We start from the raw sequence: 21,862 nt of genomic DNA, 5'->3' as shown, positions 1-21,862 counted from the left end.
GCCAATGAGAAAAGGGCATGGCCATTGAAAAGTTTTCCAAAAAGAGGACACATTTCTTAGTCATAGTCTAGTTGGAAATCCATGAAATGAGCTACAAAACAAAACTCACATGGCACATGTAAAATGGTCCTAGCTTGTTAGTTTACACCTCAACCCAAAGAATTGCATGGGAGAAGTTGTCTTGTTCTCATTTTATGTGTTGGTTTAGCCTTGTTAGTCCAAAATTAAAAGTACACCCACACCCCACAAAAGTAAAATCCCTGCCTTTGGCTCCAAGTCATGGCTGGCTTATAAAAACACCATATGGGTTCTTTTTTTTATGGGTTCATTATAAATCCAGAATCTTGATTCTTCTGCTATGGCTACCAAGATTCTGAACACATCTAGTCAAGGTTTTGAGATGGATTGCAAAGAGATTCATGATTCTTGGGGAAGGTTAAACCAATTGGTTAGATCATTGGCTAGTCGGTCCAAGCTCGAAAGGCAACAAATTAGGGAGACTTTCAAGGGATTGTATGGAGAGGATATAACAAGTTTTCTTCAAAGAAAAGAGGCTAAAATTGTTGGATCTAAAGTTTGTACTGCTTTGTCTATGTGGATGGTAGACCCACATGAACGTGATGCTGTTGTGGCAAGGGAAGCTCTCCAACAAGGGGACACTAATTTCAAGGCTCTTGTTGAAATTTTTGTGGGTAGAAAATCAAGTCACATTATGCTCATCAAACAAGCCTATCAAACAAGATTTAGGAGGCAATTGAACCAAGACATTAGCAATCTTGAGCCACCCCACCCCTACCAAAAGGTAAAATCTTGAATTCAATAATTTGTTTTAGCATTTTTTGTGCTTGGTATTTACTATTTTACAAAGGAAAAAACAATGGTGGGTTGGTGTTTTCAGATTCTTTTTGCATTAGCTGCATCACATGAGGCTCACCAAGCAGATGTTAGCCAACATATTGCAAAATGCGATGCTAAGAGGCTACATGAAGCAGGGCAAGGAGGTTCAGCAGCCAGTGAAGAAGCTGTTGTGCTTGAGATTCTAAGTAAAAGGAGCATTCCACAGATGAAACTGACATTTTCTAGCTATAAACACATCTATGGATATGAGTACACGAAGGTATAATGTGTGACAGAGATATCTCTGGTTTCTTTTATCTCTAATTATCTATAATTGCACTAATTTAGATCATTCTACTTCTTCTGGGTATAACTCAAATTAGTGATTTCTTTGTTTAATCTCTATTTTGTAGTCACTCAAGAAGGGGAACTCTAGAGAATTTGCTGCTGCACTTAAAACTGTCATAAAATGCATGTGTAATCCACTTAAATATTATGCAAAGGTAATAACCCATCTTTAATTACTGGTACTCTATGGGTTTACTAAGCTATGTGCATCAAGTCATTAAAGATTTAAACAAGTTTGTTCAAGAACGGTTGCAGGCATTGTACACAAGCATTAAAGGGACAACAACAGATAAAAGTGCCTTGGCAAGGGTGATAATGAGCAGAGCAGAGGTAGACATGGGTGAGATTCAAGGGCTTTTGAAGAAGAAATATGGAATCGAACTAAAAGATGGAATATGTGGAAGCATTCCATCTGGGGATTACAGAGACTTCCTTGTTGCTTTAGCTATAAAGTCGACTGACACTACTGCTTGCAATTGCCATTAGTTGAAATGATGATTCTGCAGTGGCAGAGTTTTTTTTTTATTTGTTTAGGAAAGTGAAGAGGAGTTATATCTATCTATCTATCTATCTATATATATATATATATATATATATATATATATAGAATTCTCAGTTTTGGCTTTCACTGATGTACATTTTATATCTAAAAAACCAGCACCAGAAATATGAGTACTTGAACATGTGATCTCTATACAGTATAACCTCTCATAATCATGAACTGGTTGTCCATGACACACTAAAAATATTTTAAAATTTGGAATTTTATCAACTTCTAGGTTAATTTTAAATCCTATTGCAGATACTGCTTGAATCTATATGTCACTTTTTTCATTCATTAGGAGGCTCATCGGGCCCGTCCTCCCATTTTGTTAATTAAAATGATGAAAAATTTTATATTGGAGAGAGGTCGAATACTTCTCGCATCTTATATAAGAAAAAAGACCGATCAAAACAAACTCGATTAGTTTTATATATTACTTTTAGTAAGCCATAATATAATAAATTACGATCCATCACGCCCACTAAACATAAATCAAAGGTTTCTTCATGGCATATTACTTCCATTCATAATTTAATTTGGTAGTGTAAATTGACAAACCAGTGAACCAATTACCTGTACTTTAACATGTCACCATCCAATAACCATCCAACTTTTGCAGAGAAAAATTATAGATGCAGGACAGTAAGTGCAATTTATTTGGTTCTTTCCTTTTGCTATCTGACTATGAAAGCAAATGAATCAAAACAAAATATGAAAATCACGTATATGCTTCTGTTTTCTTTGTTATCGAAAGAAGACCGTCCACACTACACCTGATAGACTGTTTTTCTTAGTTATTACTATTTGATTAACATTAAATTAACTTTAATTGACTTGACTTATGGGTGTTTATTGGCAAATAGATAAAAATAAAAACTTTAAAATAACGGGGGAAAAGTTTCCCTCCATTGTTGGACGATCTAGAAAACTTTTCTTGTAGTCTGCAAAATCGACAGGAAAAGGTTCTCCTGTAACTTGGAACAATAGAAAACATTTCCAGACAATATGAAAACCCAACAGACTCAAATCCTTAGATATTCAAAAAGGAATTATTCGTCTCCAATTGCAAGAGGTAGTCCATAAGTAACCTCTTGCTAATTAGCCTACACCTTCTTTTAGCTGTTATATGAATATAAAAGAGCTACGAGGAAAAATATAAACAGTCCTCCATTGATATTCTTCTTCAATCCAAAAGCTTTAAGAAACCAAACCAGTTTAGCATCAATGGCTGGAGCTAATATAACTTCCTACGAGGATTTCGAACCGTACTGCAAGTGGCAAAGAGCGCCGGAATGCGACACTCTCGAGGTTCATCTCCATGGTATATATATCACATTCTCTATCATTTTAACTTTTTGGTTTTAATATTTTCTGTTCCATAACCAAAAAAAAAAAAAAACACATCTTTTACATTTCCTTGCACATATGGTTTATGCAGGTTTCAAAAAGAATCAACTCAAGATTAACGTCAGCAATCTTGGAGTTATGACAGTAACTGGAGAACGTCTTTTAGATGACAGCAAACGGAGTCGTTTTTGCAGAGAAATAAAGCTTTCAAAAGACCATAAAACTAATGAAATTCGTGCAAAATTGACCGGTGGCATTCTTTACATTGTTATGCCCAAGAAAGCACCATTATCAACCTTATTAGCGCCGGAAAATCAAGAAAGTGAAAGAACGAGAAAAAAGGCCACGTCAAATAAAGAATTGGTTAATACTACTACTATGATCAGTACTGAGAATAATGCTGCATTGCTTAACCTTAATAAGCTATCAAGCTATGGATTTCCATTGAAAGATTGGGTTTTGAAGCTTCGAACTAGAAATTTTGCTATAGCATTTGCTGCGGTGATAGTTGTTACTGCATTTGCAATGTACAAGCATCATCAGCCCCAGAATTGTTGAAAACTAGCTATGCTAGAATTAATTACGTCCCTGTATATATATTTAAAATTATTATATAACCTTTTCTGCTCTCTGTATATGAACCTTTTAATGTTTAATTTCCATAAACAGAAACTGAAATAAATTAACTTTATTTTGTTTGGAACAAAGACACCTTCTAATATATATTTTAGTACTGATGAATTTCCGACGGATTTTATCAGTTACTGATGGAATTTTCCTCCTGATATCTATAGTTTTTTGTTTGTCACGGAAATGATACTTTCAGCAACAATTGCCATTGATAAATATCTGGTTTTACTTATCTGACTCCATTACGGTTTCCATTGGTTTTAATGCAACTTTCGAAATTCGAAAACAGTGAAGTCATTTGAATTAAATATATATACTTTTTAAGAATTTATACAAAAAAAAAAAAAAAAATTCTTCATTCAAAAAATAAAAAATAGAAAAATATTTTTTCATTATAACTGATTTTTTGTGAATCCCTTAAATTATATAAATGGAAAAAAAGTAATATAATAAAGCAATAAAAAATTTATAAATGGTTAAATTCACACATATAATTATTTACATGATTAACTTAAAATTATGAATATAATCAATTAATTTTTTTAAGTAATTTAGTCGTTGATAATGTATGCTTATAACTTTGACAAACTGTTGGATTAATAGAAATGAACTGCGTTTGCAAGATAATTTTATTACAGTGTCAAATGTTCGAATTTTAGAGTTGCTGCTACCGAAGCTTTTACTAATACCATTCTGGTTCAAAGGGTGAAAATGGAAAACCAGCTTTGTGCATGAAAAACATAAAACTATATATATTTCTAGCTTAAGAAAGAATCCATAAAAAGATTAATCAAGCTATAATAACTTTCCTTAAGAAACTGAAATGAAAGATTCTTTCCTTAGATGAAACCCAAAAGCAACCTCTTAAAAATACCATGTTTGATTCCACACATGATTACCCTAGCAGTTAGAACCATATATATGATTTCTCCTTCAGCAAGAGTTAAGACTCATAGAACCAGAAAATCAAAAGAAACCTCTAATGGAGACCAGACCTAAACCAACCATCAACTATGAAGATTTTGAACCTCTATGCAAATGGAAAAGAGAAGAAGAAAGAGACTTGCTTGAGGTCTATCTCCAAGGTATATACTTCTCATTTTTCTCTATAATAAAAAAATTATCAAATCTAAAAGTTTATGAAATTAAATCCTATCTTCTATTTTCTTCTTATATGACTTCTATTTTCTTTATTTATAGATTTTAAAAAAGAAAACATTAGAGTACGAATAAATCGTAGTGGTATTTTGAGCATAGAAGGAGAATGTCTTTTGAATAATGATATTCATCATCGTTTCAAGAAAGAAATAAAAGTTTCAAAGCAATGCAAAATAAATGAAATTCGCGCAAAATTCAGTCGGAAAGGAATTCTTTACGTAACATTTCCTAAGAAAATGCTTTCAACGTTCAAAATTTTGAGCAGCAGTGAAAATGGCAGCATCAGCACAAGTTTGCCATCAAATTGCCTACTAGGTGGCACAGAAACTTCAAGTTTCAAACTAAATGATTTGGCTGTGCAAGTTGGAGCGGTAGCACTAATTGCTGTGGCTTTTGGTGTCTTTGGATACAAATATTTCAGTCATTTAAGATAATTGTTTCTGTTTTTATTCATCGTTTGGACTGTTTTTCGTAAAGAATAATGAAATGTAAAATATAATTCTGTACTTTTTTTTTAGTAATAAAATATTTATATTATGAAATTTACTTTTTTAAGCTTGTTGATTTTATCGGGATATGTTCGACAAAATTAACTCTATTTTAGTAGAGTTTGACCGTTAACTTTTCATGAAACTCTAAATTAACTTTTCACAAAAATATTATCGTAATCTCTAAAATCTGTCTAAACACTAAATAACTTTTTTAAATAATAGCAAAATGTTAAAAATTATTTAAAAAGCTGTTGTCAAATGCGGCTTTCATTTCAACTCATCAAATAAAACATAAATTGCTTTTGAGATATTTGGATTTCTAAAGCATAAATGACAACTATTTTTTTCAAATTTATAAATTATGCATTTATTTCTTAACGAGTTTTAGATTTCAAGTTTTTTCTTTTTTGAAGGGTAGAGTTCAAGTTGTATCATGCTTTTTCTTTTACAATTTAAGATTTAATTAATATTATTATTGTTGAAATTTGAGAGATTAAAGATTCAAATTCAAAATCTATCAATTAAAAAAAAAAAGGATTTCAATTCAATCTTAAAAATTGAGTTAACTCTGTGGTTTAATTAAAATGATTATTTTTTTTGGAGAAATAATTAAGATAAATATTTTTATTTGTAGGTTATTTTCGTCATTCTTTAACAAAGACAAACATCTTTTATGTAAATGCACAGAATCAAGAGTGAATTCTCTCTGATCCAGGAAACGGTAATCTACTGTAGGCTATAGTTCTACTTCCTTTCCTTTTGGTGTTAAAAAAAAAAAAAAAGAGAAACCTCTGAAAATAAGAAAAAAGAAGATAAAAAACATCAAAAAATGGCTCCGAAGAAGCAGCCTCCAGGCCCCCGCCCGAAACGCGCCGTGAGAGCCACCTCCAAGCGTTCCGTTCCTGACCCTAGCACTAGCCCTAATCCTTCTTCTAGTTCCTTGACCGCTGTTAAATTTCAACACAATGGTGAAATCAAAACAACAGCAGAATCAGCTCCTCAAGGTACCGCTTTGCCGATTTTTTCTCCTCCGATCGCAACAGAAACAGCTTCCTCTAGACCTTCGATTATAGGTAATGCAGAAACCGGGTCCGTAAGCGCAGTGGAAGAGACGCTGCAAAATTCTGCAATGGAACCAAGAAATGAAATAATTAGCGCGGGAAACGAAACCCTAGCTCAGGAGAATGGGAATCCGGAAGTCACGCCTGGAATTGGCACCGGAATGCTGGGGAATGCAGCGATTGCTGGGAGCGAGAGTGCTAATGAGACAGGGAAGCCGAAGAAGAAAAAGAAGAAGGTGGTGGTCAAGGTTGTGAAGAAAATAGTGAAGAAGAGAGTGCCTAAATCAATGCTTAAGGGCCTGCTTGCTCGTTCAAATAAAGAATTGACGACAGAGGAGGTTTTGGATGATAATGGTGGAAAAATTAGCTGCGGTGATGGTGTTTCTCCTACATTACAAGAAGTTGCAATGGTCAAATTGAGTGAAGGATCATCAGAGGATAAAAGATTGGAGAAACAACGGGAGATTTTCAATGTTGAACCTACCATACCTGAGCAGGAAGTTGGAAAGGTTGATTCTTCAATTTCTGTCCCGGTTGAAATTTCTGATGCTACCGTGACACTGTCAGTTGAAGAAGCTGAAAACCCAAATCAGCCTGTTGATGCTTCTACGGAAGTTCAAATGTTGAAAACAACGGATGAAGAAGGAAAAGAAGTTTCTGCTAGTGAAATTCTAGTGGATGGTGAAAAGAATGATGGTGCAGTTGAATCTGATTCTGCTATTGCAAAGCCTATGGAAGTGGTAAATGTGAATGCAGTTGGGGATAGAAATAGCGAGTTTTCTGTTGGTTTTTCTACGGAAGTTGAAAAGTTGAAGACAATTGATGAAGAAAGTAAAGAAGTTTCTGTGGGTGAAATTCCAGTAAATGGTGAAAAGAATGATTTTGTAGCTGAGAAATCTGATTCTGCTACTGCAATGCCCATGGAAGTGGTGAATCTTGGTGTAGCTGGGGACAGAAATAGTGAGTTTGCTGGCTTGAGGAGTGGATATGGGGAGGTTGAGAAGGACGTGGAGAAAGGTAATGGCAGGATAGTTTTAAGTGGTGAATTGGAAGCACTGGAGAGGAGGAGGAGGAGGAAGACGGAGATTTTTATTGGTGGATTGAACACTGTTGCTAAAGAGGAGGACGTCAGGAAAGTTTTTGAGGAAGTGGGTAATGTCGTGGAGGTAAGGTTGGTGATTAATAGCAAGACAGGGAAGAATAAGGGCTTTGCATTTGTGCGGTTTGCTTCAGCAGCTGATGCAAAGAAGGCATTGGACAAATACTCAAATGTTGAGGTGATCACTTCTATGGATTTAATTTTAATTTTGCCCTTTTTATTTGAATGAAATTTGTATCTTCGCTTCATGGTAGTATAGCGAAAGTAAACTTTAACTAAGACAAGTGGCTAACTGGTCGAAGTTTGGAAACTTCTTGCATAGTTGTCAACCCGAGATTCGAATCAAGGATCCGAATCCTAATTTTCTGAATCAAGAATCAAATTGAATTGTAAAATTCGATATTACTTTTCAAAATCAATTAAGACTAACACATAAACATTTATACACGTATTTCCTATTAATTTTATCGAAAGATACTAAAAATACAATTTCAAATCATGTATTTATATAAATTTCAATTTGAAATCATGTACTATAACACAAAAGGAAAGATAAAACAACGACTATAACACAAAAGGAAAGATAACCCAACGGTTTTGTTGTCTTCAAATTCAAAATATCAAACTATTTAGTCAAAAATAGGTCTCCGAATCATTTGAATCTACCGATTCGTTGCCATTCTGACTATTCGCCTTTGATTCCATCACACACAGTATTTGTATCATTGGGCATGAGAATCAACTCAAATTGCACGATTCAAATGGAATCATATGATTCTAATAACATTGATTTCTGGTTGCCATGTGCATGTCTTTGAAATCTAGGCAGTTTAGAGTGACATCAAACTATATAACCTCAGAATATATTATATCCTCAACTCTTGTTATAGCACCTCACTCCGCTATGGTAGTTTTTCTTCCTTTTCAATTGACAATGCTTGTCAAGACTCCGAGTAGATATTCAGTACAATGAGTTGGTGCATATAATGATAGAAAGTTGATATCATTAAGACTGCTTATAACTAAGATCAAGTCCACTGCTTTTATTAATTTCAGCGATTTGAACTGTTTTGTTCTTTATCATTAATCGCATGCCGCATTTAGTGATGGAATACTCCTTTTGAAATGGAAACAAAAATTTGAAGTGATTTCTTTCCATATTGACTATAATTTCCATACAATACAAGTTCCTGATGACAAGACCATAGGATGAGATTATTGGAGAGACTTGTTTCATTTTTGATGTTTTTCTGTCCCGATACTCCTAATTGTGACTGCAAGTTTATCCTAAATCTGCCTCATGTTTTAAAATTGAAAATTTCCCCATCGTCATTTTCATCTGCTGCATGATCTTGCGATACTTTTAGCTACTCATATTAGTTTGATCATCATTCTATTTATGACTAAACATCTCTCTTTCTCCCCCCTTCTCATTTCACATTATAGATTTGTGGAAAGCAGTGTACTACAGCACCAGTTGAGGGCAATGATACACTTTTTCTTGGTAACATTGACAAAAAGTGGAAAAATGAAGATGTAAGGGCTTGTGCATATATTGATTTCTTCACTGAATGTTTGAATTATCAATCTCAAAGTTATATATCATGTCCGACAGGTTATAAAACTTTTGCAAGAGATAGGAATTGAAAAAATAGATAAAGTCACAGTGATGATTGACCCTTCTAATGTGGAACGTAATCGTGGGTTTGCATTTTTAGAGCTTGAAACTTATAAAGATGCTCAAATTGCTCTCAAGAAACTCCAAAAAAAGGACCTGCTAAAGCTTCAAAATATAAAAGTTGCTTGGGCTGAACCCTTAAGTGAGCCAGATGAAGAAGAACTTCTCAAGGTCTGTCCACTAAGACTTCTTATCTTTTAGAGTTCCTGATGCAATTATTTCTTCACTTATCTATGCTTTATGCAGGTGAAGTCAGTTTATGCAGAGTATTTACCTTCCTCATGGGATGAAGAGAAAGTGGGAAGTTACTTTACGAAGTTTGGAGAAATTGAAAACGTTGTTCTTTCCCGCAATCTACATTCTTCAAGGAGAAAGGACTTTGCCTTCATTAATTTTAAGAACCGTGAAGCAGCTCTTGCATGCATCGAATCATTCAAGAATGAAATGCTGGCAGTTGAGGGATCTCAGGTTTTTTTTTCTTTCAAAGAAACTGAGTTTGCTTATTATGATATGTATTATTTTATAACTAAATGATGTATATGCTACGATGTTTAGGTAAATGTGAAGGTATCCCTTGCAAAACCTATGCCTAAGGGCAAGCCTCATAAAAAAGTCCAGAAGTCTACTAATAAAGAAATTTCCAAACAGAAGCAAGTGAACCGACGTGAGTGTTTATTTTCTCCCAGTGGCAAATATAATTCATGTATGGATAATATCTGATGGAATATACATTTCAATTGTCGAAGGATTGAATAAAATAAAAGCAAAAAAAAAAAATATATTTTGATTAATTTCTTGTGGCATGCTGATTCCCGCTAAGACTGTTGCCCTTATTAAATTGTGCACCGGAGAAGAGGTTTCTGCATGTTAACCTTGGGATAGTAGTTGATGGTAAGAAGATAAACATACATTTGTACCTTGTTGGACAAGTTTACCAAGTTAGGAATCCATCAATTACTAGTAATACAAGAAAAACCTAAATTAGTAAAAAATAAATAAAATAAATGACAATAATGAAGTAAACGCAAATGCTGTTTTATCTTTCCGATAGGCCTGAAATGAGAAAAGGAAAAAAAAAAAAGATCCTAAATTAAATATATAAATAGAATAGAATATAATATAGAAGAGCTCATACATAAATTGGAGAGTGGAGAAAGCCATTTTTTAGCAATGACATCATATTTCATAACCTAGTGGTCTAAAAGCTTGGGGATCACAAGATTACTAAAACGGACCAGTTTGCTTCTTTTTTTTTTTTTTCTCTCATAGTGAGAAACATGTGCGTGGTAGGATGATGAAGTATCACTTCCTTTTCTTTCAGGTCCTGAAAAGCCAATTGAACCCAAAATAAAGGAAACTCCTATAATTCAAATTAACAATCAGAGGACGGATGATACAAGATCCCCTGGAACTGCTGATCTTGAGAAACTCTTAGCAGAGAGAGCTCTATGGAAGCAAATGCAATCAAGATTGGGTACAGGTATTTTGTTGTTATCTATCTTGTTTTATTCTAGATTTGGTTACTTCTTGGTTTTGAATCAGAACGGAACTTTTAGGTGTACATACCAATGAAACGTGATACTTTTGATTTATGCTCAAGAATTCTTGATGGACTTCTCTGCCTATAATTACCATATGCTTCTTGCATTAACTGCAGTTTCATTTTTGGTTGAATATAGTGCAACTTTGGTCAATATAGGCTAGTCAATTATCAATATGAACTGGTATTAGCAGGATCCTTGCCAAGGTTCCCATTGTTAATCAACTAATCATTAATGAAATTTAAGAAATCCTTCACAAGGAGATGCTTGACCTGGTATACCGATGTGGCTATACACCCAACTTTCGTTAGCTACTGTTTTTCCTAAAATTGGGGGCAACAGGTCCCATATGGAGTTTTTATAATCAACTAAATAACATTCCATAATTGTGAGCAGAAATAAAACACGAGACATTAACTGCCGCAAGAAAATATCTGCTGGTGATAGAGATCAATAAGGATTGTGTTAACCATCTTAACATCATTCCAAAGTTGGGAGCAAAATGTTGACAATATTAATCAACAATCTTGAGCTCTGCTGCATGTTTACAAGATCAAACATTCCTTAATATCAATTTGGGAAAAGTTTAAACCAGTCTTGATGTGTGCTGCATGCTGGATTTCTGTCATTTACAACTTTAATCTGATTCAAAGCAAGGCTTACCATGAGAATTAAACAAGACTTGTGGAGCTAGGAATTAATGGGGATATTACAAATGCAATAGAGGTTACTTGGGGCATAGGCTGGTCTTGCGTATAAATCCATGTTTGCTTTGTCTTAATCATCAAATATCCTAATATCATTCCCACATTGTCCATTGATAGTCGCTCTCAGGGAAGATAATAGCAGGTCTCTTTTATTCCAGCTTTACAAATTACAGTCCCTTGTATCTCTGCAGTCTTTTAGCTATTCCGCTAAAAGCAGAAAAAACAGAATTCTTACGGAAATACTTGATTTTGAGATGCTTCCACTTATTCTCTCTCTCTCTCTCTCTCTCACTGATGGATAGGCATGGCCAATCTGGATTATCAGCAATCATCACCTGGACAGAAACGCACTTTTTCTGCTTTGGTAAGTTCTAACTGATTGCTGGACAAACCTTTCTAATTTATATCTTTCATTGTCAGCTGCCCTCAAATTATCTTTATATATGCAGGGAGATAATTTAAACTATTCAGAACTAAGAGGGTACCCACGTGTTCGTATGGAAAATTCATTTCCGGCTGGACGCCCAAGGTAAATCTCGTTTGAATTCCTTCTAATTTCTTCCATTTACTTATATGTAATCGCCCAACCCCTACACACCAAGGTTGCTTGATTGTAGTATGACCGTTTAACAAATAACCTTTTTTTTTTCTTCTTTTTTTGTTCTCCTTAGCTATGATGAAGTTCCCCCAAGCTTTGGTGTGGCTCCTCCCTCTTATTATCAGCAACGAGGTGCTGATTATTCAATAGGTGAACTCCTATGTGGCATTAATGTTGATTTATGATAACACTTAGTTATGTATAGTTTTGTTATTTTAGTTTCACATTGTTTTCCATTTTTTTTGTCAGGTCACAGATATTCAGATTATGCGAATACTTTTCAGGTACTGATCAATTCGTTTAGAAATTTTAATTGCTGTAGTAATCCAACGAAAGACCTTTTTTTTTCCTTTGCATATTCCTTTTGATGGTAGAAGATTGTTCTAGAGAAGATCTAAGTTTTTCACTCAACTAATGTCACATATGAAATTGGGAATCTAACAAGCCACTCTGATTACACTTTCAAATAAATTTTTCTATGAATACTGCTGTTATCTTATTTGGAGTGGGGATTGTCGGTTCCAATTCTGTCACACCAACTGTATACTTCCATTTACAAATGAGAGAATCTGATGTTAATATTATTTACCGCGTTGGCATGAAGAAAATTGATTTTGCTGTATAATTTGAATCATTGGCATGGCCGCCTCTGCCCTTCCCTTTGTGGATGGAGACTTCCATTTGTCCATGTTGTCGTTATTGTAAACACTCCTTTGTTAGCCAATAACCTGTTCTCTGACCAGATAAAAAAATTATAGGTTGTTGTACCTTGCAAAGGTCTGAATTAGAGAGAAGCGTGCCTCCTCTAATATGGATAGGGGGAATTCAAGTCACTGATGAAATCCCTACCTGTAGATATCATATACACTTAAAGAGTGTTCCTTTTGGATGCATCAGAACGCCAATATTGATTTATCAATTCCAATTTTGGAGGTGGTAGGCGGGCTTATGGAGTCAGAAGGAAGTTTTTCAGGTAATGTGTGTGAAAGAATGGTTCTAGCTGCCCTTATCTATGTCAGATGGGGGGCTGTAATGAGAGAGATTCCTTTGGCTTTAGAGTTAGGTTTCTCCAGTGCAGGGGATAGTTCCAAATGATCCCCATCCTATTACTTTTAATGCAAAGGACTATCCTATCCATAGAAGGGCATGGTGGCAGAGAACAGGGAGGTAGCCCAACTACTTCCAAAAGCAGGTTAGGAATCCATAGAAGGAGAGGGATGGGGCAATCCAACCCCAATCACTGGTATGCCAATACAGAATGTAATATCTGCCTCTCAGATAAGAGGATTCTCGGATGCTTCATTTGCATTTTGTAAATAAAGAAAATAATTCATTATCATAAATTTAGCACAATACCAGCATATAGGAAGTACACAAGGAAGCAATTTGAAAAGAAATAAAAAGGAAAGGTCAATATTCAAGCCAACTACTGGGGCTTCGAATATGCAAAACACCGAAGGAAAAATAGAAAGCAAAGGAAAGAGTTGTCAGCACCCTTCACTCAAGTCTTAGTCCTAATCGGCTGGCCAACATATTATCATGAATGGCGTTGAATATTTATTTTGCAGCTTTCAGAGTTCATTTTGAAAGATTTATGGTCCTTCCTGAAGATTTTGTTATTTATTATCTGCTATTATTGAATCTCAGTTTAGTAAGACAGGGCTGAAGGCACCTGTGTTCATCTTGCAAATGAATGATGATTGCACTGATAGCAGAGTCATTTTTGTATGTCTAAGTTCAAATTCATTATGTTTGCCGATGATAGATTTGGAGCATAAAGAATGCTTCATACTGTTCGGCCTGCTTTACCTCTATGTTCCTTTGTCTATCTATAGCCCTTTAGTATCAATAGATATGATTTTCTAGGGAAGTACTAAATATGTCCTTCACATGTATTTAGTGTAATATGAAAATATCACTGTTTATAGTAATATATGAATTTCATTGCAGAGGGAAGATGCTCCTTGCCGAGGAAATATTGGCAGAGACTACTACAGATGTAAGCACACATTTTGCCCCATTACCTGAACCTATCTTCATTATTTCTATAAATTTTTCGAAATATCCTAGAAGAAAATTTATTGGTTGGAAATATAAAGTCTTCATTTCAATTGATTGGTTCCACAGTTTCTATCCCGTACAAAATGAGAATGGTCAAGGATCTGTTTAGATTGGCAGTTGTGATTAGTTGGTGGTAGTTTGATGGTTAATAGACAGTGGTTGGAGGTGCAAACACTACCACCTAGAAATCAATTTTTATTGTTTTGGTTAAAAGTTTGAAACTCAACTCTGAACACCATGTCCTTGGCCTATAAATACTGGGTTTGGGTATACATTTCTGTGAACTATTTTCAAATTTTAATTATTTAGTTCTGCTGATAGTTTCTTCATTTTGTACAGATTGATGAATTCATCTGATGTTGGAAAAGGCGGAACTAACAGGCTTTTAGGATGAAGCGAGGAAATTTTTTACTTGCGGCGTCTTCTAAGTTAACCTGTATCATTTGTTGTTGCAATTAATAATGTAATATATGAAAAATCTTGTATAGGTTAACTTAATTCTTTTAATAGCAGTTATACTTTAATTATTTCATACCTCCTTTTTTCACGAAGTATCAGAGAGCATGAAAATTGATATTTAGGTTATATTGCTTTGATTTTGGTTCTGTTTTTGAATAGTCATTGAGTATCTGTTTGGTTCAGCGGTTCATACTAGTTAGTAGTTGTTGGCTGATGATGACTGATAACAGTTAGTTTGGGTACTTTTGCTGATACAAGTACATCTAGAACTGGCGCTTCTTTTTAACGGAACATCCAACTTATCCAATGAAGAAGTGTTTGCACGTAAAATGTCTAGAATGGATATGTTTGGTGCTCATTTTCAGGGGATAGAGACCATGATTTCTTCTGGTCCATAGAGGTTATGTATGGGATCAACAATCAGCTCCAGATAGTAATATAGTTGCTGTAGCTACATCCATTTCCACCACCTGCAGAATGATTGGTTTTAATTATTTTGTTTTTCGTATTTCTTGCTATGTTGAGTTGAATTTCTTTTGATTATTACATATTTTCAGACACCGTTCCTGTTTCCATTAAGTATTTTGAATATTTGTGCTTGTGTTTTCTTTTGTTTAGTGTTTCTTTTCGCAGATTGATACTTTTTGGCGTCCGGCTCTTATCATATCTTTTCCTTGATTCTTATTGTAATTTTCAATACAATGGTGGTAATGGTTTCTTTGCCCTCTTATTTTTCTGTCACATTCTTGATAATATGATAAGTTTGGAGAATTGATTTTAGGCACATTGGGGATAATGTGCTAGAGTAAAATTGCGAGAAGGGAAATTTTAGTCAAAAGTTTTGTTTTTTTATATATTTTTTTAAGCTTAATATGGTTGAAATAATTATAAGCAAGATAAGAAACTATCATTATTTATGAAAATTGTGATATTTTGAGTTATTTTCTACTCTAGTCATGTTTTATCTTAAAAATTAAAGTCTTGACTTAATATGATTCTTTGATTTAAGCATTTTTATTTTTAAGATCATAAACACCAATTTTTGTGAATTTTTATGATGGGTATGTATGTTTGATCAAGACTTATCGACATTCCTAGAATAATTTAGAATTTCTCTCGAGGCAACGTTTTTAATGTTCGCATTAGGAAAAAAAATGATTTAGGGATTCTTTGTTTATAACTCATTTTTAGCCTAGGCCACCCTAAGTTGAATTATGACATTTGCAATCAATTTGAAGCCTACAATCAAAATTTTCTTATTTACCCTTATTAAAACCTAGCCATAAAATCAATTTGAGAATCCATACCTAAGTACAATAATTTATAATTGAAGGAATTGATTTTATTAAGACATAGCAAGGGAATAAAAGGGAGATTATTTCATAATCACTAGCAAGCAAAAAAAGTAAGAAATTCAAAGAAGAAATGCCCTAGGAAAGAACAAGTAATCAAAATTGAAGTTTGGGGAATTTTAGAGCAAGGAAGAAATTATCAAATGTTATGAAGAAACCTTGCCAAAGTTTCTCTAATTTTTAGCTAGTGAAGAACTTCAAGCAAAATCTCCTTTTACAAATAAGAACATACGCTTTGATTTAATTAAATATAGATATCATTCATTCTTTGTACTTTTTGTCGTCTTTTATCCATTTTCTTTGCTAAACTAATCTTTAAACCTTAAAACTTCATTTCAACCCTAATCAAATACCTTTTGATTTCTTCTAAGTGTGCTGCATTTAAATTGGGAAAGGGGACGAATATTTTTGCCTATGGAAATATTGAATCAATATCAATCTATTCAAAGATTAATAATGCTTTGAAGATTCATAACTTATTTGTCATAATCTGAATATTTTTTGGTGTTAAATATCTTATTAACTTTTGTTTACATTTAAGAATTTATTTTGCTAACAATTTAGTTTTTGGCTAAAATATAATTATTGAAGGAAACACTTGATTTATTTTCATGTTACTTAATTTTGATATTTTCCTGAAATTGTGAGTAATTATCCCAGACCATAATGAGGTAGCCTTGTTAGTGTATATAGTTTGTGTTCTTCTTTTGTTTTTAGTTTTGTTGCTTAAGGAAAAACAATGGTTTAAGTTTGAAGAATTTTGATAGGTTTTATTTTTATAGTTAATTTTAGCATTTTTTATTTAGGTTTTTATTTAGTTTTTGTTAATTTCTATTTTATTCCAACTGAGTTTATTTATGTTTTTCAATAAAGCTTCCTTGAATCACATATCACTTGAACTTTAGGAATTTTATAGGATTTAGATAGGAAATCAGTCAAAAATACAGAAAAGAGTGAAGTTAAGCAAAACTCTCAGAGTCGAGCACGCCCTGGGTGTGCAATTCAGCACCCCCGTGCTGAATTCAAGGGAAATTATCATGGAAATTCAGAGTCTAGCACACTCCAGTCATGCTATCTAGCACGCCTGTGCCTCAAGAGAATATCGATCCAAGGGCATGCTCACTTGAGCACGGCCCGTGCTGCATTCACCTTGGAGACTCAAAGCATAACACACCCATACTGTGCTTTCTAGCACATCCGTGCTGATTGCCTGACTTCATATTAGGCCGAAAAAGACAAATTTAGCCCGTGCTGTTTGCATGGACTCGCATGAGATGCTTTTCTGACGTGCTAATCAAGTTTAAATCCTATCAAGCCGCTAGAAGAATCCTAAATCGAAGAATACAAAGCCTAAATAGTTTCCTACATCAAATCTATTTCTTCCTCATTAGAGATTCTATTTCTTAATCAAATTCGGAGATTTCTCATGGAGTCTATAAAAAGAGAGAGTTTAGCTAGGTTAGAGAGATCTTTTGATTTCTGGTTTTCTTGTTTTCTAGATAGTTTTCTCTCTCTTTAAGACTTCAAGTACTCAAGCTGATGTCAAGATTCAAGAAACTATTCAAGACAATTATTGACTGGTTTTTATTTCTAAACTCTCTTTTGTTTATTATTCTTTATAAGATTATTTACAAATTGAGTTGATTTATTCACTATGTTGAGCTAAATCTCTTTACTACGGATATGATGTAATTTAAATTCAACTTCAGTTTATAATATTAGATTTGATTTTTTTATTCAAGTAAAATTTATTATTGATTTTAATGCTTTCAGGTAGAATTTATCTCATGGATTAATCTATTTCATTAATCATGAGAATAACAACTTGATATGAGAACTAGATGGTTTGACTTATCCGAGGTTTTCATAAAATTAAAAGCCTTAATTTTGTGAATTCTTGAATAATCATAGAACTTAGTGATTTAATCTACGTTTGGTTGCACCATTGAGAGATGGCTAATTGAATTAGGTTAAAATAACTAATAAAACATCAAGAGAGCTTATTAGCGAATTTAGGGTTGTTTCGCCTTCTTGAATAATTAAAGTTGATTATCAAACTAATAGGATAAACTAGATAGAATTAAGTGAAGCCAAAATCCCTAGTAATTTTTAAACCTTGATTTCTTTTTAATAACTTCTTGCTTGATCTCGTTCTTGTTGGTTTTACTTTAATTCTTTTATTTTCAAATACACTCTCTTTATTAACGTTTAAATAATAGTAAGTTAACACAATTTTGATAATTGATATATAATTTTCGTGGGATGATAATTTACTCATTTATTTATTTGCGATTTCATACACTTGTGAAGAAGCCTGTCAATACGATTGACGTTGAGATAGCCAGTGAAAATCTGGATGGAGTTTATGAGCCACAGGAAAACTCTGGTGCAGAGTTCTAGCAGCAATAATTTACCAACGAAGAAAAATTGCCACTCTTGAGTTGAACCTCATAATGCTTTGATCTTTTTTTACTAATAAAAACCAAAATTTTATTGTCAAGAGCATAATAACCAAATATCATTGTTAATAAATTCCATTTCAAGAGAATGCCAATACAAAATTGCTCCTCACAAAAGAAAATAAAAATCTAATACAAGGAATGGCAGCTTATTAAAGGCAAGTGCTGCATCACAACACAGAAATAAAATTAATAAAAATAACAATAATTGTATCCATGCTAAAACCTTATTGTTGAGAAGTAAACTCAATATGTCTATGATGATTCTTGGGATCATAGTGTAACAATTGCAATTGCAACCACAGCTGCAATCAAAATCTGAAACCAAGATGAGACAAATGTGTAGGAATCATTGGATTCTGGAGTTGGTGCTGGTGCTGATATTGGACCATTAGATTCTGGTGCATCAGATATTGGACCATTAGATTCGACATTAATGACTAGCTTCTGGCCTTGAGCACAGTGACCAGTAGCGCCGCATATGTACCATTTCTTGCCTGGTTTCCCAAGGGGGATTGTGTCGTTTCCAGTGTTCAAAAGATCATTGGAAGGTATGCAATTCTTGAACTGATCTCCATTCACTTTGTATACATTGTGTGGTGACTGGTACTGGAACACTGCAATTTTGTGTTGCATCAAATTTGAAAATTAAGTGTTCTTGAAATAATTCGAAAGCTAAATATATTCATGCTTTTGAATGGAAAAATCAAATGAAGAAACTCGATTATACATACCTAATCTGTCACCAACGTAAAATACTTTGTCCTTAGCCCATTCAGTGTAGTTAACGCCAACTTTCCAGCCTTCATCATCACCAACTACGTAATCAGTTGCCATGGCCACTGTGGGAAGAATAATTGCAACAATGGCAAAGCAAACAAACTGATAACTTTTAGAAGCCATTGAAGATTGATCGATTAAGTTAGTTCTGATGCCTCCTTAATTACTGTAATTAATTAATCTCCAATAGAATGTGTTGTTCTGCTTAAGGAAAATATGGGGTCTTATTTATAGATAACCTTTTACGACAAAATTAATGTATTAGAGCAACCGGCAACGGTCGGCACAAGAAATTAACATTGATTTACCCGAAATAGCTTGCAGGCGACAAGAATATATATAATAGCTAATATACACAAACACAAAGCAAGCCATGTGCCATAGATTTAATATGTGTGTATATATATATAAGAGCATATAGACATACTCCTGGTACTTAGTGGGTTTATTTTATTTTTTAAATGTTGGGTTCTGCTCCGAAACATATATATAGAGAGATGTTATACAACCAGGTGACTATGTTAACAGATTAAAGTTTATGCATCAGCAATTTGGCATATGTAGCTCGATCAATCCATAAATTTGAGCAAATGGATCATTTTCCTCTTCATCGTTCGATAGTGGTGATAATGCAAAATAATTTAACCATCAGCAAATGGAAGCATGAATGGCATTTTTTGACGGGTAAATTACAATGAAATTGACTTATATTACCTTATTGTTTATATAAATTAATGTGAAATCGTTAAGGTTTGATTGTATTACATTGTTTAGTCCTTCCATTCAAAAACCGCCACTTTTGTCTTTAAATACCTTACAATATTTAACTATTTAGTCAATCACGTTTAATATGTATTGTTATTATTTAATCTATCACATTTCTAATGAACTACTCTTACTCAAGAACGAAAATAACGAAAATACTAAGTAGTTTGATAGTATCAAACTCCAGAAATTTTACAGTAATTTTTTCAAATAATAGAGACAAAATAATAATTTTGATTAAGGGAAAGTTTTATCTAAACTGGGTTCATGGCCTCACTCATGAATCAAACCGATGAAAATAATATTTATTATTGAAACGAGAGTATTTTTGACCATATACTGGAAAAAAAAAGTCGAAACACTTTTAAAAGAATTTTTACTGTGATCGGTTTGGTTCATAAGTATGGCTATGAACTCGGTCTAAACAAGTAATTTCCTTCTGAGTAAACCTCTGAAATTCAACATGGTAATAAAGAGGAGACAAGTTTGCTATGGTGAATCCAATTCGCAAAATTGCATAATGTAGAGCACACATTTCACAAGTGTTGAATTGTAACTACATAAAATTACCTCATTTTAACAACAAAACATAGAGTTAAAAGGATAAAGATTTGATATTAATAAGAATTAACAGTAATGATTGAGTTTGTATATATATATATATATATATATTTTTTTTTTTTTTCCCTTTAAAGTATATTATATCTATTGTATGCTTCAAGCAACGATTTGTTTTTTTTAAAAAAAAAAATCAAGGGGAAAAAAAAAAAATATACCTTTCAGGATCATTCTGCATATGCATTTTATGTAAATATATTAAGTGACTACAAAAATAAATGAAAATATATGACATTTAATTATATACACACAGCATTTGTTTTCATGTAAATCTTTCTTGATACTCGTCAACTTTTATAATATGATTATATATTTATATTTAAACTATATCTTTATACCTAGCTTAACTTATTAATTATTTTCCCAAAAAAAAAAACTTTATTAGTTTATTTAACAATGAAGATCATAAGTCATCTATACTAAAACCAATTAAGGTTTTTCTGAAATATTTTATTTATTGCAGCAAGAAACATGAGTTTTTGCCGGATACATCAACTTCAAAATAAGAAAATAAGACTTAAAGGCTAAACTAAAACTGAATATTAAATCTCCAAAATAACCAGTAAAAGCAAAACCCAAGCTCTGATATTTATATCACTACTAATGGAAGTTCAAGAATGGCCTTCTTGTTGCACTTGGTTCTGTGGTGCTGAGTGGAGAAGGAGCCGGGGCTGACCATGCATAATCTTGAGATAGCACAGTTATAGCAAGTTTTTGGCCACCAAGACAGTGCTTGCCTACGCCGCAAATATACCATTTCCTTCCTGGTGTTGCTAAAATGATTGTGTCATTTCCTGTAGTCAGAGCCTCTTGCAGTGGTGGCTTAGTGCAGTTTTGAAACGCAGTTCCATTCACTTTGAACACATTGTGGGCACCAACAGGGTATTGGAAAACTACAAAATTAAATCCAATCACAGTAATATTTTAGTTTTTGTCAATCTAATGTTAGTAATTAAACCACGTAACTGTGGAAGAGTTAATATGAGAAATGGAAAATGGAATTACCAAGTTTGTCTCCAACTTGAAAGGTCTTGTCTTTAGCCCAAGCCTGGTAATCAAACCCAGGAGTCCACCCATATTCATCCCCTACTACGTGCTCTTCTGCTAAAATTGTGATTGGAGCAATGGCAACAAAGAGCACGAAGATGATGAAAGCCTGATCAGAAGCCATTTGATTATTACAGCTAGCTAATTTGAGTTTAAAAGGCTAGAAGATAGATAGTTGCTTGCTGCATGAAGAGTAATTAAGTTGGAGACCTTTTTATAGTGTTTTTTGAGTGGCAATTAAGTACTGAAAAGGCCAAGGACGGCAAGTGGTGGCCGAATGAG

General features: G+C 33.4%; 6 protein-coding genes across 7 annotated transcripts; 4 read left to right on the top strand and 2 right to left on the bottom strand.

Annotated features, from left to right (window-relative positions):
- Positions 1-190: 190 nt before the first annotated feature.
- LOC105632603 (annexin D8) lies at positions 191-1,743 on the top strand. 2 transcript variants are annotated; one of them, XM_020678675.3, is made up of 4 exons: positions 191-802; positions 899-1,117; positions 1,251-1,340; positions 1,430-1,708. In XM_020678675.3, the coding sequence occupies exons 1-4, from the start codon at positions 359-361 to the stop codon at positions 1,496-1,498; spliced, it is 822 nt and encodes a 273-aa protein (XP_020534334.1). In that variant the 5' UTR covers positions 191-358; the 3' UTR covers positions 1,499-1,708. The 2 variants fall into 2 exon arrangements, with proteins under 2 accessions (XP_020534334.1, XP_012070420.1); XM_012215030.3 differs by having other exon boundaries at positions 205-802; positions 1,441-1,743.
- A 1,137-nt stretch (positions 1,744-2,880) lies between these two features.
- Positions 2,881-3,797, top strand: LOC105632602 (inactive protein RESTRICTED TEV MOVEMENT 2). The gene is made up of 2 exons (XM_012215028.4): positions 2,881-3,050; positions 3,168-3,797. Exons 1-2 carry the CDS (start codon positions 2,954-2,956, stop codon positions 3,632-3,634), a joined length of 564 nt encoding a protein of 187 aa, XP_012070418.1. The 5' UTR covers positions 2,881-2,953; the 3' UTR covers positions 3,635-3,797.
- An 840-nt stretch (positions 3,798-4,637) lies between these two features.
- Positions 4,638-5,400, top strand: LOC149498588 (inactive protein RESTRICTED TEV MOVEMENT 2-like). The gene is made up of 2 exons (XM_089717993.1): positions 4,638-4,791; positions 4,907-5,400. Exons 1-2 carry the CDS (start codon positions 4,689-4,691, stop codon positions 5,296-5,298), a joined length of 495 nt encoding a protein of 164 aa, XP_089574119.1. The 5' UTR covers positions 4,638-4,688; the 3' UTR covers positions 5,299-5,400.
- Positions 5,401-6,043: 643 nt separating this feature from the next.
- Positions 6,044-14,634, top strand: LOC105632601 (uncharacterized). The gene is made up of 12 exons (XM_012215027.4): positions 6,044-7,693; positions 8,962-9,051; positions 9,131-9,364; positions 9,440-9,661; positions 9,749-9,857; positions 10,515-10,673; positions 11,744-11,805; positions 11,891-11,970; positions 12,113-12,189; positions 12,289-12,323; positions 13,990-14,038; positions 14,440-14,634. Exons 1-12 carry the CDS (start codon positions 6,185-6,187, stop codon positions 14,442-14,444), a joined length of 2,631 nt encoding a protein of 876 aa, XP_012070417.1. The 5' UTR covers positions 6,044-6,184; the 3' UTR covers positions 14,445-14,634.
- Positions 14,635-18,419: 3,785 nt separating this feature from the next.
- LOC105632706 (blue copper protein 1a) lies at positions 18,420-19,322 on the bottom strand. Its single transcript, XM_012215147.4, has 2 exons — positions 19,105-19,322; positions 18,420-18,987 (listed from the first exon to the last, which is right to left on the bottom strand). The coding sequence occupies exons 1-2, from the start codon at positions 19,271-19,273 to the stop codon at positions 18,644-18,646; spliced, it is 513 nt and encodes a 170-aa protein (XP_012070537.1). The 5' UTR covers positions 19,274-19,322; the 3' UTR covers positions 18,420-18,643.
- A 1,628-nt stretch (positions 19,323-20,950) lies between these two features.
- LOC105632705 (blue copper protein 1a) lies at positions 20,951-21,742 on the bottom strand. Its single transcript, XM_012215146.2, has 2 exons — positions 21,539-21,742; positions 20,951-21,426 (listed from the first exon to the last, which is right to left on the bottom strand). Exons 1-2 carry the CDS (start codon positions 21,702-21,704, stop codon positions 21,134-21,136), a joined length of 459 nt encoding a protein of 152 aa, XP_012070536.1. The 5' UTR covers positions 21,705-21,742; the 3' UTR covers positions 20,951-21,133.
- Between the last annotated feature and the right edge of the window lie 120 nt (positions 21,743-21,862).

Source organism: Jatropha curcas, chromosome 2 (assembly GCF_041381405.1).
Source record: "Jatropha curcas cultivar XTBG-Jc1 chromosome 2, XTBG_Jcur_1.0, whole genome shotgun sequence".
In the NCBI taxonomy this organism is placed as follows: Eukaryota; Viridiplantae; Streptophyta; class Magnoliopsida; order Malpighiales; family Euphorbiaceae; genus Jatropha; species Jatropha curcas.
Note: the sequence above shows the minus strand (reverse complement) of the source record. Positions and strands in the feature narration are given on the sequence as shown.

Coding starts and splice junctions, on each gene's coding strand:
- LOC105632705 (XM_012215146.2), bottom strand. CDS start 21,704: ATGGCTTCTGATCAGGCTTTCATCATCTTCGTGCTCTTTGTTGCCATT. Junction 21,427..21,538: donor TCAAGTTGGAGACAAACTTG/GTAATTCCATTT, acceptor TTAATTTTGTAG/TTTTCCAATACCCTGTTGGT.
- LOC149498588 (XM_089717993.1), top strand. CDS start 4,689: ATGGAGACCAGACCTAAACCAACCATCAACTATGAAGATTTTGAACCT. Junction 4,792..4,906: donor GCTTGAGGTCTATCTCCAAG/GTATATACTTCT, acceptor CTTTATTTATAG/ATTTTAAAAAAGAAAACATT.
- LOC105632601 (XM_012215027.4), top strand. CDS start 6,185: ATGGCTCCGAAGAAGCAGCCTCCAGGCCCCCGCCCGAAACGCGCCGTG. Junction 9,052..9,130: donor AAAAGTGGAAAAATGAAGAT/GTAAGGGCTTGT, acceptor CATGTCCGACAG/GTTATAAAACTTTTGCAAGA. Junction 11,971..12,112: donor TTTCCGGCTGGACGCCCAAG/GTAAATCTCGTT, acceptor TGTTCTCCTTAG/CTATGATGAAGTTCCCCCAA.
- LOC105632706 (XM_012215147.4), bottom strand. CDS start 19,273: ATGGCTTCTAAAAGTTATCAGTTTGTTTGCTTTGCCATTGTTGCAATT. Junction 18,988..19,104: donor TTACGTTGGTGACAGATTAG/GTATGTATAATC, acceptor ACAAAATTGCAG/TGTTCCAGTACCAGTCACCA.
- LOC105632603 (XM_012215030.3), top strand. CDS start 359: ATGGCTACCAAGATTCTGAACACATCTAGTCAAGGTTTTGAGATGGAT. Junction 803..898: donor CACCCCACCCCTACCAAAAG/GTAAAATCTTGA, acceptor TGGTGTTTTCAG/ATTCTTTTTGCATTAGCTGC. Junction 1,118..1,250: donor ATGGATATGAGTACACGAAG/GTATAATGTGTG, acceptor TCTATTTTGTAG/TCACTCAAGAAGGGGAACTC.
- LOC105632602 (XM_012215028.4), top strand. CDS start 2,954: ATGGCTGGAGCTAATATAACTTCCTACGAGGATTTCGAACCGTACTGC. Junction 3,051..3,167: donor TCTCGAGGTTCATCTCCATG/GTATATATATCA, acceptor TGGTTTATGCAG/GTTTCAAAAAGAATCAACTC.